Raw genomic sequence first — 16603 nt, 5'->3', positions numbered from 1 at the left:
TTATTCCCTTATTTGATTCCACTGAGTTTTGTTTCTCCTGATTTATGTAACTGTTTTTGCTGGCCTTGCAGATTGTTTTACAACTGGGTTGAGCAAGTGCTGTTGTGTTTAAATTGATGTGCTGTAGAGCCCAGAATATGGAAGGTTGTTTCTTATTTCTTTCTGGTGTTTATTTTACTTATACAAAGTGCTTGTATAAGCAGCAGAAATCATTGAACTGTCCTATGAGAAACAACTACTTCCTAGATACGGAAAGATTTGGCTACATATTAAACATTTTTGCTTATACTTGACCTGCAACTTGTTTTACTTGGTGTTCTTGCAATTGATTGTAAAGTCTTTTGTAAGAATAAGTGAAAGAATTTCCTGTACTGATCTCCAGTCCGTGCTGATGCAAATTTGTGTGCAACCTTATGAATAGCTGAAACTTGTTAAATGTATGGGGGATTTTTTTATTCCTGTTTTTCACTTAGGAGTCTTACTTTTGTGAATCAGGGGAATTCCAAAGGAAACAGTACATTTGGTTTTGTGGCTATGTTTTTATTGACTTCAGACAGCATCATAGTCTACACTTTTATACATAATTTCTCTTCACTGTCCTTCTGTAGGGTTGCGGAAGTTGCACAACCTTCTCTAGATTACGTATACATCCAGAAATAGATCTTACTGTGTGCTAATGAGCAATAATCACGTTGTGCTAGAAAGTATCATGCAGAACAGTTGTATTATGATCTAACAGTCTGCCTAGAAATGTGGCACTAACACGCTTTTTCTGGAACAGCTGTATCATGAATATTTTTATGAAAATTGGCCTATGAGCTCCAGTCTCTCAGATTGTCTAGACACTGTTATTCATGTCTGAGAATTCACGACTGTTTTAATGACCATTAAATGTTTCACAAAGTCGACTGTGAAGATATGTTCATCTTTAAACGTATTGAAGACAACATATTGCTTGCCCAGCTTAGAAGGTTATTGCAGTTGTTGCTGAGCAGAAACCATATAACGTGATTGAAGTAGTACCTGTTTGTTATTCAACAGTGCTCTGACGTGAAAAGTCATAGGCAAATCATAATGTGTGCCTTAGCAGTCCAAGCTAGTGAGAGAGAATTTTTTAATTGGTTACCAAAGTTTTTTGTTACAACTTCACCCTGAGTTCTGCAAATCACTTAACTTCTTGTATAAGATATTTTATGTCAAAGAGCCTGATGCTAGGCTCTTAAATCTTTGCTTTGTTCATGCTCTGTTAGTGAACTTTATAAAAAGTCATACTATATAGATTGCCACTTTTGTCACCGAAAGAACATTTTAAATTTTTAAAGCACCTATTTAAGTTTTATGCTGATATTTAACAGTAATATATCTTCTGTCTAATGGGTCAAATGCTAGTATAATAGTTAAATTGTTTGTCCTTATGTTGCAGTAGCAATCATGAACTAGATGGAAGCCATGCTGTTGCTCAAAGCACCTCTTCAACATATTTATGACTAGTTATTCTATTAAGAAACTGGCTGTACCAGTCATTAAAGGGTCTTTAAAGAGAAACCAATAAGGATTCCATAATCATCATAACCTCTATGCACAGTAAGGTCCTCCTGCGTGTTACCGTGGAGAATGCCGCAACCGAGCACCCACATCAGTAACAGTGACTAACCTCTGTTCTGTGACATAGTATATGAACATGGGGTACATGGAAGAGTAGAAACATGTGAACAAATGCTAAATACTCCTACATTTAGCAGGAAGGAATACTGACTCGTTTCTCTTTCTGTAGATTAAATCTTGTCTTTATTTGGCATGAATTTTTTAATTCTTACTTTTCTTACCATTCCGACATTTTTATTCTTGGGTGGATTGAAATGAACTTGTACAAATCCTGGGATTTCTTGCTGAAAGTGCATGAATGGGAAGAGGAGACTTCTAACATGTATGTGTTAAAAACTCTAAGCAGCATCTGTAGAAAAGCAAATTTTAATGTAGTGCTCTAGTAGAACAATAATCCTCCTTTATTTTATGAGTTGAGAACAAATTTAAAGTACAATTAATCTCTTCATAACTTCTATTTGTTTTTTTTTCTGCCCTAGGTGATGAGGTAAAACATCTCTGCCTTCAACTGGCTGTGACGCAGGCCCAGTCATCTCAAAATGCAGCAACGCTTTTGGGCATGTGGGTGGCACCTCCCCTTGTCTACAGTCTCAGTGTATGTATGTCAGAAAATTTATGGGACCTCAGCACCTCTTTTCTATAAGATTCCTCAGTGATGATGTTTAGAATATCTCAACAGAAAAATGATTACTACGTTCAGAATTCTGCAGAAATACTATTTAGCAAATATTTACAGTGAGAGAAAGGCTATTCTGGGGCCTTGAAATTTAAGGCAGACTTAAGATCCGCTACATTGGTTTTACTTAAATTGCTTAAGATCATTTTCCTCTCTCATTTCATGCTGTAGCATGACCTAGAGATGTAAGAAGGCATGGCATGTAGGGAGAAAAAGTATCTCTTATACCAGCCGATAGCCTTAAAAAAAGGTCCCACATATCTGTCCAAAAGCACGCCTGCTTCTTCCAGCAATGTCTTTTGGTCAAGTAAAATATGTTCCTTCTTGAAAATCTTGCCTTAATTCTGTAGATAGTCAGCAGACTAACCTATACTGTAATCAAATTTGCGTTTACCCTCTGGTACAGTGCAGCTCTTCTTGCAGAGGTACCACATGGATTCCATGATACAGTATGTAAAACTCCCTGAATCCCACAGTGCACTAGACTGTGCAGTTCTGTCAGTTTAAACGAGTTGAGGAGCGGGTTCACGGCAATTGTCAGAAAATCCATTGTGGATTTCTGTGATCTTTTGCAGTTCTTCAGGGGATATTTTTGTCTTGTAATTTCGAATTCATTAGTCTTCAGAGATACATAAACACGTGGCAATTTTAAGATATATAATTGGTAAGGTACCAAAAAAAGGAAGATTTGGTTTCTGAGCACCCGTTTCTCACTGCAGTGGAGATTTGAAGTCACAAAATGATTTCAGACACAGAGTGTGTGTGCTTTGGATTCCTTCAAGGTAATTATTCATTCTTACTCACTAGCTAGGAATGTTAATGGTGCTAGGAGTACCATGCTTCTGTCCTTGGCTGTCTAGTCAGTCTGTATGCTTCATGCAGGAATGCAGTGGGCACCATATAGGGAAATCATAATTGTCCTGCCAGTACAGAGACATGATATCTAGGGTTCATTGAAAGAAAGTTCCTCAATTTTTAAGGAAAATAGAATGTTGACGTGTTTGAACTCTCTTTAATTCAAGTAATTCATCAAAAGAGGGAAGAAGAATTGAGAAGTATGTATGACTTTGAGTGCTTTTTTAAGTGGTGTTTGAGCAGCTTTTTTTTTTTTCTTCATCCTTTATAACAATAGTTGAAGGTCAGTGAAGAGCTGGAATCTGAAACTAAACAAAAGTTTTTGCTTTGCAGACGAAAACACAGAAATACCTTTTCATGTCCCTGCCCCTGTGGATGAAACACGTTGCAGAAGACAAACTACAGTCTTTTATGGAAGTGTTTCTGATAAAACAGTTTGAAGTGAAGAACCACACAACAAACCCAGAGATCTGCCAGTGTGTTTTACAGGGGCTCATGCAGGCAATGAAACTTCCGAGCCCTGCCCAGTACTGCTGGAGCGTTCTGTGCCAGGCTGTGGAGAAAGTATTTGAGCTTCTACCGAATGAGATTCAGGTAAGGAATAAGTATGAGGTGTACGAAGACTTTTCTGAACTGGAAATTTTTACTGATGGTAAGTCCCATCTTTTTGCACTGACCCTCACGTTTGAAACATGAAGTAGATTTAAAAATTTTAGTGATAATAGTTAGGTTGCCTGCATAATTTCAATTTAAGTTCCTTTCAGATATTCTTTAGAATATGACTAAGTTGTGAAAGCAATTTAATGTACACTTTTCCCTCACAAGTGATTTGGTAATGGAAAAATACAGCATCAGTACTGAAATAAATGTTATTGAAACAGAAGCAGAGAACAATCAGAAGGGGCTTTTTTTTCCCCACAGAGGATTCAACTTCTCACAGTGATTTAAAGAAGCTATCTAGCTACAGAAAATATTTCCAAGGAAGGGCATTTTTCCATTAAAAAAACAAACTCATTGAAAGTTTTCAGATACCATTTTATTCTTTAGTAATTAAGTACATTGAAGTCCCCAGCAAATACAGAATTCTAAAATTAATTTCCAAATTTCTAAAATAAATAAAGAATAAATAAAATGAGGCTAGACACTAGATTAAATATTCATCATGATCTAAATATTCATCACGATCATTGACAAAGTTCCTGGACTCACCAATTTTAATGATAAAGAAATCTAGAACGATATATCTAAACCTGCATTTACTTTTCTGTTTTTAGAGAGGCAAACTGGACACCTATGTTGATGTAGCAAAATGTATCTCAGAAATGGCAGATTCAGAGATTGATCGCATTGTCCAGATCTCTAAGGTAATGACGTTTTACTCCTGGTCTTCTATCACCAAATCATGTGAAGCAGGCATGCCTTAACATTTTTCCTGTCAACAGAGTGTTTTAGCGCATTGGGAGCATTGATTGTTTTATCTACCATGCAAGTAAGAGTGTTTTGGCTCTAATTTGCAGGCAGCGGGGAGAAGCAAACGTGATAAGAACCCATATCCAAAACTTTCTCAAGGCAACTGCAATATTACTCATTTTCCCTGGTAGCTTTGAAATGGAGAGTCTAAGTAAATTGGTCAAGACTCTGTTAGCAGAGCAGGAATGGTGTTAGAGAAGCTGAACAGTCATTTCCTTATATCTTTTTAAGTTCTTATTTCGGCACTGAAAAATGCCATTTAGGAAAACCTTTTTTGTCACTGCAGTGAATCTGTCTTGCAAGAAGACTTGGGTATCCAGAACTGTCAGGCTGGGTCATTTCAATTTAAAGCAGAATGTAAAATTTAAAGCAGTATGAAAACAATCAAACTGTACTGATCTGCAGTTTGCTGGACTATTTAGAAGCATGTAAAATTAAATTAATATGTACAATCTTCTGTTTCATAATTTGTCTTGAAGAAAAATAAGCCTGCTACATAATCAAAGAATTTCTCCCCTTTTTTTATAAAGAGGAATGAACTATCTACTGTTCCCGTAAGAAAAATATGTTTTAATTTAACATGGTTTTTAATTGCATTTGCAGAACAATATAGAGAAGGCGACATTTGTGAAAGTGTATTTAATTTCTCAAGGCAGACTGCCTCTGATGAACTTGAATGCTGTGATTGATACCGTGGCAGGATATCACCAGAAAGAAAATATTTTATGGATGCTCTTGCATAGTTTCTATCACACTCGTATTGTGAGCCATGAAAACACAGGTAAGGTCAGGCTTAAAGAAGAATCAATGACAAAACCAACAGATACCGATGAGTCTACACTCATTCTTTCAAAATAATTTTAAGATGGTTTAATCCAAGTGTTTCCAAATTTCTCTGTATTAGAAACTACTCAATCTTCAGTATTTTTGTGCTCTTCAAATAACTGTATCAGACATTGCTGTTATGTTTTTCTCCAATTATTTACATTTCTGTACATCAGCTACGAGTCATTTATCTCAGCCAGGTGGTTTGCAGACCACAGTTTTGACTAGATCCATGTCTCCTAGTCTTTTTGGACTTTCAGTATAAGGCAGTGTTAGAAATGTACGTAGCACATCAGTGACTGGTAGTAGTGCAACTCTGCTAATGTTCAGATCCAATATCTGACTTACCGTTGTGTGACACGGTAGGCAGGGCCGTGTTCCCGTGAGACTGGTTGAACCAAGGAGGTAGCTTGCTTTTCTGAACTTCTCGCACTGAGTTAACACAGAAAAAAAATTTGCCCTTCCGCCTCTTCATAACCATACCAGATAATTATCTGGTGGGTTAATGAGTTGGGGTGGCTCAGCTAAGGGTCTGATAAAGTGCTGCAGCTGCTGCAAGAGAAATAGCAGAATCACACAGGAAGATAAAGGAGGAAGAAACAAGAACAGTGGGAGGCAAGAATGAGGTCTCCTCATTTTCATGGCAGAAGGATCTTTGGCTACCTCTGTTCACAGAACAACTTCAAAGCGTTATATTGCTACATGCCTTAGCTGCCAGCTGTGGTTGAAGAACTTCAAACAGTAGTGAGTTTTGAATGAGTGAAGCAAGGCTCCTTTGGGAAAAAGAGGAGGCAACGTAAAAGAGGGCACACGTAAAGAGTACAAGGAAATGGTAGTGTATGAAGTGATGTGGTCTTGAAGGTGGTTATTAATTTGTAGGTGGTAGAACAGATTTTGGACAGCAGAATCTGAATCAATGTAGTATGTTTCATCCTTGGGTTGAGGACTGATTTTATTTGCGTGCCTTGACTGGATTTTATTGATCCTCTCTGCACAGTAGGAGGTTTTCGGCAGCACTCCCCACATTCTTGCCCAGTGCACAGTGACACCAATGCTAGACTTAGATGAAGTACAGGGGCAAAAACTTCAGGGAGGCTTTTGGATTCTGTAGCAGTCATATAAGCAGACTGGGTTAGGGGACTTGCAGGCTGCCATTGTGTGAAATAGTTCTCACTCAGCATTCCTTTTTCTGTGTGTTCAGCATGTTGCCTGCATTATAAGCAAAGTTTTTGTATTAAGTGTCTGTATGCCTTCTGTCAGTAGCAACCACGCATCAAATGTGACAGTGGTATTGGTGATTGTTGTTCTTCCACAGTCAGTGCTTTATTGCTATAGTGATTCCCTATGCTTGCTTTTTAATGAAAAATGGTGCATTCTAGTGTTTTATGAGAGTCAATGTTCTTGTTCTTCTTCTAGGAGTGCTGAAAAGAACGGACTGGCTGCTAGACCTGATGGGCTACATCAGAAACTTAGCATACAAGTCAACACCCTTACAAAATGTTGATCTTAAAGAGGTATACATGCCGTGAAAATAATTTGCAGCTTTCAGAAAAAATTAGGTTTTGATGTATTCCACATTCTTCCTCAGCAATAAGTATTGTTCCCCATGCTTTTATATTTTAGAAGATTGTAATCTTACCTCCATAGAGAAATTATTCTCAATTTTTGTGAATCTATGTGGATTTAAAACTCTTACTTTAAAATAACCATGACATTTAGATTATGGTAGAAGCTAAAGGCAACTAAAGGAAATAATCACTTCAAGTTTACTGTATTTAGCACAAAGGAACAATTTGAATTCATCAGTAGAACTGTCTAAGCAGGTCAAACCTGTGCAGTTCCTGTTTCTAAGAGGGCTTGGACAGTTTTAGGTAACTAGAATTATTCAGTCTTTTCAGATGTTTAATTCTTCTGGTTGAGGACATAAAATAAGCTGCTGCTTAGATTAGAAAAGCATTCGTTACATTGCTGCAATATTTCACAAGCATTTGTACCACCACAATGGTGACCACTTCTAATTTCCCTCAACAGTCACCTTGCTGTAAAGAAGCTATTTCCCCATTTTAAATGAAATGTGGATCATCCTTAAACTAAAGGATGATTTTAGAAGAGTGTTGTTTTGCTTTCTTTTCTGTAGACAGTTTAGTTTGAGTTGGAGTTTAGAAAAAGCCTTATACTGCTTCAAAGTGTAAGAGAATATTAAGAACGTTTTAGTTCTTGCATTTTGAATGTTAGCTGAATTTTGAGGTGATAGTTTTGAAGAGCAAGCCACCACCTGGATTTTTGGTTTGGGGTTTCGTTTTTATTGTTTGGTTTTCTTTTTCCCTTCTGTGTTACTCATTTAATAAAGTGCATGTTTGCCTTTTTTCCTGTTTAGTGCATAGATTTCCTCCTGTGGCTGTTTGCAGCTACTGTGGTGGCCTGGGCTGACCATGGTGCACCATTACTGCTTGGTCTCAGTGCTGACTGGTCACCGTGGAAGCACCAAATGATATTACCAGAATTGTCTGAGGATCGCATTGGCAAGCACCCCTCTGACAAGCTTGCTGTGCAAGAAACCCTCACTCTCCTTCCAAGCAGCATTTCCCTTTTGCTGGCTAAAGAGCCTTGGAAAGAACAAACACAGAAGGTAAAATTGCACGTAGTGGTAAGCATTTTCCAATAGTCAGAAAGCACCCCATTTTTAGTAGTCAGCTCAAGTCTTAGGTGGAGCAGTTATTTCCTCTATATCTATTGCATCTGACTTGTGATCTTGTTTTACTTTATTTGCAATCAGATATGACTTGGCTTAAAAGACCGAGTGTGGTTTCTAAAGTAAAATGTGAGAGTTGCAAAAAACAAAAAACATGTCAATGTTGGGATTCAAACTCCTAAGAGAGTACAGCTGGGAGAGGAGAGTTGGCAGCTGCTGGTAGCAAGTCAGTCTTTTAAACACTGAAGGACAGATCCTCTGCAGTTGGACATCACCACAGTGGCAATTTAGGGCAATCAAAGATCATCTGTGCAGTTTGTGTATCATTTTATTTTCAAGTGTAAGTTGAAAATAAGTGTGGAAAATTTAGCCTAATTTGGTAAGCCTACTGTAGATAGCTTGTGGTTGAGACATGGAAATATTGTTATAAACCTACAGATTAATAGTTAGCTGTTTTGTGCAAATCAGGATCCACTAAGGACTGGCTCCTGTACGCTTCTGTGCTCAGAATTACCACTGAAGTCAGAATTCAGAATCTGGGAGGAAAGCAGGTGAGGGCTGTTAATATGCAAGTGCCTAACTAGGCTTGAGGAAAGAATTTAAGACTATGCCCTGAAAATCATCCTGCTAAGTTTGAAATTCCACGTTGTCCTCCAGTGCCTCTGGACTGCAAGAAAAACAATGAAAAACGAGAGAGGTCAAAAGAGGGACACAAAGGCAGTAAGAATTCCGAAGGACTTGCAGTAAAATGTTTGCACAAGAGACTGATAAGAAAGTATCGTATTAATAGGTTAAAGGCATGAACAGGCAAGACGGAGGGAAACTATTTACTGTACCTTCTTTGTTACAAATAGTTATTGCTGAGGTAATGAGAAGGAACAAAGGGAGTTTCAGATCTAGCAGTGGGAGAAATCGCACTGACAGTGAGGTGTACTCTAGGGCATTTGGATAGTTTGGGCAGAAGCTTGACTGGCCACTGCCTCTGATTAGATAACTATGAGTTTAGCAGTGATCAGATGTTGCCTGTCAAATGTGAAAGAACTTATGGCTCTGATACAGAGTCTCTTTTAATTCAAATTTTCCTTTATATTTCAATCTTTAGTTCATTGACTGGATGATCAATATGATGGAAACTCCTAAGGAAGCATTATCAAAATCTTCCATGGACCTGCTGAAAGGTAGGATATTTTTAATTGGGTCCATATTTTTTCATAACTATCAGTACAGATCAAAATCCAGCTGTTAAAATGAGTGAGATGAATCTATACATGTAGGAGAAATATATTTTGCCTTTAAGTAAACCTTCACAGGTAAGTTAACATTCCTGTCTGTAACACCTTCTTATATTTGCTGTCTCACCTGCTGATGCTTACGACGTACCACTGAAGATCGAAAGGACTTAAAGGTACATCTGGTCCTACAGGCGTATTTCAGTGATAGATCTGTCAATTGGTTTTGAAGTTACCCTTAAAAATAAAATGTAACATACTATTTGGGAACCCTCCAGTACTAAATAGAAATCACATAGCAATTTATTCAGGTGCAACTGAACTGTGGGGAAGGGATAGGAGTCAGGCAATGACAGCCTAGTAGAGCAGTCTGACAAGAAAGGATAGAGGAATGAGGGCTGCTGAAAAGATGTATGAAAAGAAAGATGGGAAGTACATGGTATTTTGAATTACAGTAAAGGCTTGTGGCCCTAGCATGCAACCCGTTGCTCACCTAGAGATGTAGGATTGTGAATACAATCTGTGCAAGTCACTTTAAGAGGACACCACAAAAACTTTCAAGTGAAGTGAGTGTGCTTGTACTTCTTTCCATTAACACACAGCACCTCCTTTGAATCACCTGATTTGTTGGACCTAAACATGGCGTATTGAAATCAGGTTAGAAGTTCTTTGCATTACTAGGACAATTAGCCTTGTTTTGAGGATCTGCAATCTTTAATCACTCTCTGATAAATTTCAGAATTCCCCTGTTGTGTCTGCTACTCTCCACCAGAAACAATGCTAAGGGTTGTTGGAGAATCTCCTCTGTATATCGAAGGATTCTGATATACACAGTATGTTCTCAGTACACACTGATTGAGGTGATTCATTGTTTCCCTTGAGCTTTCCATTCTTTTTTTGCTTTTAAGTACAAGAACATGAAACTCCCTTCTGGATGACTAGAATGTGACTCGTTTGTTTACTGGATTTTGCCTAAACACATGATGCTTTCAAATTGAATTGAGGAATTGGTGAATTGCATTTCCAGACAGTGGATTGAAGTGATAGTCTAATTAGCAGATGATGCGTTATGATTTCAGTAGGAGTCACGCCATAAAGCAGATGAAAGGCCTAGTGCAACATCGCATTTCAGAGGGGTGTAGAGACCTGTCTATCTTGTGAACAGCAGAAGTAGCATCAGAACCTGTCAGGCCAGGAAGAGAAAAAGTCATGAAAAGAGTCACTAAAAGGAGAACTGAATATATACCTATGTTAGTAAAATGAGTGGGCAGAATACTCTCACATCCTTTCCAGTCTGGACTGCACAAATTAATGTCATTTGTCCTTGTCTTCACAGTCGCACTCCTGGCCTTGAGATCTGTTGCAGAGTTCAAGAGGAAAGCAGTGTGGACTAAAGCTTATGGGTGGTAGCTGCGTGCTATATCTTACCCAATGAAGAAAACTGTTCGTACTTGAAAGCATACTATTGCTATTCATGCATCAAGATTACCAATTTCAAAGAGGTTTCCTATCAGAAGGTTTTGGATAATATTTTTTTTTTCATCCTTTTACCTCCTCCCAAAGATTCATAAGATGAAAACAATATCTTGTTTTTCATTAATGGTGTCTTGTTCTTTTACAAACTACCTAGAGTGGTTTGAGCTGTGCTGAATGTAAGCGAGAAATACACGTCCAGTTGTTTCAACTGAGTTGTTTGAAGTAACACCTGGGAGCCTCAAGAGCTGGAGCGGAATATTCCTTTAACTCATGGAGGTTTTGTAGAAATGGGTGGAAAAATAAACTTGTAAAATTTATTTGGTTGTAGCCTATTTACTAAAGTATGTTTTAGTGTAACAGACTTCAGAGCATTATTTTTTTAACTGATTATCCTTTTTTAGTAATAACACGATGCTCTTGTGCAGTAGTGACAACACATCGAAGGTATATAATGTGAGCGGAGTTTCTGAAAGGGGTGGTATGCTTGTCAATTTTGCAACAACTTTATCATGATCATTAAAATAAGGCAATGATCCTAATGGCTGCTATGTCCCCAGCTGCAGGACAGTTGCAGTTTTCTTTCCACTTAAAACTGTTCCTGTCCCCTTTACCCTCCTTTGCACAGAAGGACAGTTGTTCTCTGCCTGCAGAGAAAAACCTTTTCCACCTTTGGCATCTTAAATAGGTTAGCCCTTGCCATTTTACGTATTAATACTCTTCTCTTTCTGAAGGAATAGAGAACTTCTTCACTTTGCAGCCTTGCTAAGCAGACCTTAAAAGGGATTTTGTATTTAGCAATCCTCCTCACTAGAGCAGACAAAAATTAACTGAATGTAATAGCTTGAGTACTGATCCCTAATGTCTTCCAAGGCAGTACTAGTGAGAGCATTGTTGATTTTGACCAGCTTGCATGAAATGTTATCACCCTACATCTAGAAGCCACACCCCATTGCAAGAATTCTCTTAATTTCAGGACTGAACATTTCCTCTGGGGAAGAAATTCTCCAGTGACTTCTTTATGGGATTTTCTCACTTCGTAAAGTTTCTGTGGGATGGCAGTGAACCTCCACAGTCATTAGTCATTTCTTCAGTGTTTAGGTGTGTGGAGGATTAAGGCAATACTCGTTTGTATTTTTGAAATAGTTTTATTATAATGGTAATTTTCTGCTCTGTATGCAGCTGTATACTGAGAAGACAGTCTAAAGGTGAATGTATGGAAGGACTCACTGAAAGCAGCTGTCACCGAGTCGGTATCTCAGTGTATGACATTTCCATTTGTGTGCACTTCTAAGTAACCTCTAACAAAGCCAAATATGTTGTGTTTTAATGGTGCCATCTCTAGTGTACTGTTTCAAATTAACTTACACCTTTACTCACCTGAGTTTGCATGTGTATTAGCATTTTAATTCAGCCGAGAAGTTTGCCCCTTTTTTAAAGGGAATCTTTGGTAATGCCCACAATGCTGTATTTTGGTTTGTATGGTGGAGCGGTGTATAAACATCTGAATTAAGCTATACTCATACACAGTAGAAAAGGTAAGCCAAGGGATGGCATACCACTGCCTGAGGGTGACAGTGTTAATGCAGCTCCAGGGAGCATTGAGGGTTTAGCAGCATATCTGAAATGCTTGTACACCAACACACACAGTATTGGAAGCAAACAGGATAAAGTGGAAGCTTTGGCCAGTTCCCACAGCTACACTATCATTGGTGTTAGTGAGACTTGGTGGCGTGAGTCCCACAGCTGGAGTGCTGGGTTGGAGGGCTGCAGGCTGTTCAGGAGGGATAAGCAGGTCCAGCAAGGTGGAGGAGTCACACTGTATGTGAGGGAGAGGTTTGGCTGTACAGCCCTGACAGTTAGGGATGATGTGGTTGAGAGCCTCTAGATGAAGATTAGGGGGATGGAAAACAAAGCAGATGTTGTTGTGGGTGTCTACTGTTGTTCACTCAGCCAGGGTGACAGCACTGATGATTTACTTCATAGGCAAATTAGGAGAAATCTCTGGATTGGTGACCCTTGTTCTTATGGGAGATTGCAACTTCCTGTACATCAACCGGGAATACCAGACCGCTGCGACAAGCAAGTCTGGGAAATTCCAGATGTATGTGGAAGACAATTTCTTGTCACAAGTACTCAGTGAGCCAACCAAGAAAGGTGCCCTCCTAGACTTATTGTTTGTGAATACAGAAGGACTCCTGGGAGATGTGATGGTAGGTGGCTGTCTTGGCCACAGTTATTGTGAAGTGATTAAGCTTACATTTTTGGGTGTTATGAGAAAAAAGGTCAGCAGAGTTGCTACCCTGGATTTCAAGAGAACAAACTTTAAGCTATTCAGGGAGCTAGTTAGCAGTGTCCCATGGGAATTTGCTTTTGGGGGCTTAAGAATCTATGCAAGCTGGTCAGTTTTTAAGAACGACCTTTTAGAAGCATGGGAGCAGGCAGTCCCATTGTGCCAAAAGTCAAGCAAGCAGGGCAGAAACCAGCTTGGCTGAAGAGGATCTGCTTTTGGAACTCAGGTAGAAAAGAAATTGTATGGTCTCTGGAAGCGAGGTCGGGCTTCGTAGGAAGATTACAGACGTGTGGTTCACATGTGTAGGGAGAAAACATGAAAGGCCAACGGTCAACTAGAGTTGAAACTGGCTAGTGTTCGGTCAGATAACAAAAAATTATATTTTGAGCATGTTAAGAGCAAGAGGAGATCTAAGGAAATTATTGGACCAATACTTTATGAAGATAGTCACCTGACAAATAGGAATGAAGAAAAGGCAGAGGCACTTAATGTTTTTTTTTTGTGGTTTTTTTTTTTTGCCTCAATCTTTAATAATACTGATAGACCTTGGGCTGCCCGGTCCTCTGAGTTGGAGGAGATGTAGGAGCAGTGATTTTTCCATTTGTGGACACTGAGATTGCAAATGATCAGTTGCATCAGCTGAATCTTTATAAGTCCATAGGGCCTGATGGGATTCATCCCAGAGTACTGAAGGAGCTAGTGGATGTCACAGCAGGACCCCTCTTGATCGTCTGCCAAAGGTCTTGGGAGTCTGGGGTGGTCCCTGCTGACTGGAAGCTAGCCAGCATTATTCTAATTTACCAGAAGGGCATGAGGGAAGACCCAGGGAACTACCGACCTGTCAGTCTAACCTCATTACCTGGAAAAAATTACAGAGATCATCATACTGGGTGCTATTGAAATACATTTAAAGGACAATGCAATCATCAAGCACAGTCAACGTGGGTTCACAGAGGGAAAATCCTGTCTAATCTGATACCCTTCTACAAGATCAACAAGCTAGTGGAGGAAGGGAAGGCGGTGTATGTAGTTTTTCTGGATTTTAGTAAGGGTTTTGATAATGTCCCTCACAGCATCCTTCTGGACAAATCGTCCAGCTGTGGGATGAGCAGGTTCATGGTGCGCTGGGTGAAGAACTGGATGAAGAGCAGGGCTCAAAGTGTTGTAGCAAATGGGGCTACATCTGGCTGGTGGCCAGTCACCGGTGGTGTTCCTCAGGGCTCAGTTCTAGGGCCAGTTCTGTTCAGAATATTGATCAACAATCTGGATGCAGGAGTTGGGCACACCATTAGTGAGTTTGCTGATGATACTAAACTGGGAGGTGCTGCTGACTCTCTTGAGGGACAAGAGGACTTGCAGAGGGATCTAGATAGATTGGAGCATTGGGCCGTCACTAATAGCATGAAATTTAACAAGAAGAAATTCCGGGCTCAGCACCTGGGATGGAGTAACTCTGGACAAGTCTAAATTGGGAGAGGAGTGGATGGGGAGCTGCCCTGCAGTAATGGATATGGGGGTGCCAGTTGACATTAAGCTCAATGAGAGTCAGCAGTGTGCCCTGTCAGCCAAGAGGGCAAACCCCATCCTGGGGTGCATCAAACACAGCAGAACCAGCTGGTCAATAGAGGGGGCTATCCCACTGGATTTAGTGTTGTGTGTCTTCACCTTGAGTATTGTGTGGAGTTCTGGGCCCCACAATTTAAGAAGGGCGTGAAGGTCTTTGAATGCTTCAAGAGGAGGGCAACAAAACTAGCGACAGGGCTCCTGTGGGGAGGATTTTGTGCTTGTCTGGTTTGGAGAAAAGGAGGCTGAGGGGCAACCTCATCGCTCTCTGCAGCTTCCTGATAAGGGGAAGTGGAGAGGGAGGTGCTGATCTCTTCTCCCTGGGATCCAATGATAGGACATGTGGGAAAGGCTCAAAGCTGTGCCAGGGTAGGTTTAGACTGGACATTAGGAACCATTTCTTTACCAGGAAGGTGGTTAAACACTGTAACAAGCTTCCTAGAGAGGCGGTCAATGGCCCGTGCCTGCCAGAGTTTACGGGGCATTTGGACTATGCCCTTAGTAATACACTTCAACTTGGCCAGCACTGAATTGATGAGGCAGTTGGACTAGATGGTTGTTGTAGGTCCCTTCGAACTGGAACTATTCTACTGTGAGTACTCCAGTGTACTCTACAACTCTCTGTGTTCAGCGCACAGGACTAAACTAGAGCTAGTTTGCAGTAAAACCTTCTGAAAGGCAGGTAGGTTGCCTGTTGAGTTCTCATTGTGAATCCTTTCACTCTATAGTTCCATTCCTATTGGGCTGCTGTACCTGCGGGTATACACGTAGCCTACGATGGAGAGACTATTCCTCGTGTTTTGTGCTTGTGCTGGAGAAATGAGTATGATTTTTATTTCTAGGTCATCGCTTTCAAAATAGTGTGTTGCTCTGGAGACAATGACTTTCGAGGACTGAGGTGGACAAGTTAGCTGCTTCTGCATTTTAGATGTGTGGGAAAGCAGCAAAGGAAGCTGGTGGTGGAAATATTGGTAGAAGAAGTTCTTGTGACTCCAGCATAGCTGTTCTGTGGGCAAACAGAAGGGGTAATTTTTTTTTTTTCTATCTTTAGCACTTAGGTATAATTTCTTTTCCACACTGTATGTGTGTCATATGCATATTTATGAATCCAGTCTCACAGTACATATGCTGTGCTAAAACTACTGTTTTTTTAAATGTCAGACAAATGGAGTAGTCAAATACCCTTCTGTTCCTAAAGAGATTGTTTAACCACTTTCAATTATGTATCATTTCTGTAGTGATATTTCTTCACCCTTGCCTATACAGTATGTTATTTTGCCAGTGTTTATGTAGATGTGTAAGAATAACACTTATTTTGATTCCATATTTTGATCTAAATGGAGATACAGATGAGCTGGGATCTCAAGACTGATACAAGTTTTGAACAAAGATTTAAGTTCCCAGAGGTGGAAAGAAAAGGCCAACTTTTTAAGCACATTTTTGCCTGCCCAGTCCTGAGCTTTTCCAGAAACTGAGGTAAGGAGTTGAAGCTGAAGTTACAGTGGCCTGCTGTGATCACACATGGGGAGGTTGATTCTCTGGATCTCCCAGTTGCCTACCCCAACTTACCTCTGCACCAGAAAGAGGTGGGGAAGTCTTTTGTCATTAACTTCATGCCTTTTTCCTGCAGTTTAGGTTTGGGGGTCCTCCCCATAATGAATTTTAAAGAATCCTTCTCCTATTCCAACCTTTTAGCCAGATGTAAGAATCAATGCAAAGGGAGAGTATAGCATCCTGATTTTTTTTTTTTTTTTTACATAAAACAATAAACATGGCTTAATATGGATATCTGTAGTACGTTTGACCTTAGCTGGCTGCCAGATGCCCGTTTGGCTGCTACAGGGAGAAAATAATATGAGAGAGCTCATGGGTCAAGATGAAGACAGGGAGATCATTCACCATTTACTGTCACAACACCAGAC

At 39.8% G+C, this 16603-nt stretch overlaps 1 protein-coding gene across 4 annotated transcripts in view; it reads left to right on the top strand.

Moving 5' to 3' along the window:
* The window catches only part of FOCAD (focadhesin), a 119673-nt gene extending 108529 nt beyond the window's left edge, over positions 1-11144 (top strand). For all 4 annotated transcript variants that reach the window (XM_063319936.1, XM_063319933.1, XM_063319934.1 and 1 more), the window contains 8 exons: positions 2085-2200; positions 3470-3730; positions 4411-4500; positions 5210-5387; positions 6848-6945; positions 7809-8060; positions 9226-9301; positions 10689-11144. In XM_063319936.1, the coding sequence (XP_063176006.1) occupies positions 2085-2200; positions 3470-3730; positions 4411-4500; positions 5210-5387; positions 6848-6945; positions 7809-8060; positions 9226-9301; positions 10689-10762 (1145 nt within the window). In that variant the 3' untranslated portion in view covers positions 10763-11144. The remainder of the gene's footprint in view (positions 1-2084; positions 2201-3469; positions 3731-4410; positions 4501-5209; positions 5388-6847; positions 6946-7808; positions 8061-9225; positions 9302-10688) is intronic.
* Positions 11145-16603: the final 5459 nt, after the last annotated feature.

This window comes from Chroicocephalus ridibundus, chromosome Z, assembly GCF_963924245.1.
Source record: "Chroicocephalus ridibundus chromosome Z, bChrRid1.1, whole genome shotgun sequence".
In the NCBI taxonomy this organism is placed as follows: domain Eukaryota; kingdom Metazoa; phylum Chordata; class Aves; order Charadriiformes; family Laridae; genus Chroicocephalus; species Chroicocephalus ridibundus.
This window is presented reverse-complemented; position numbering and strand designations above follow the sequence as displayed.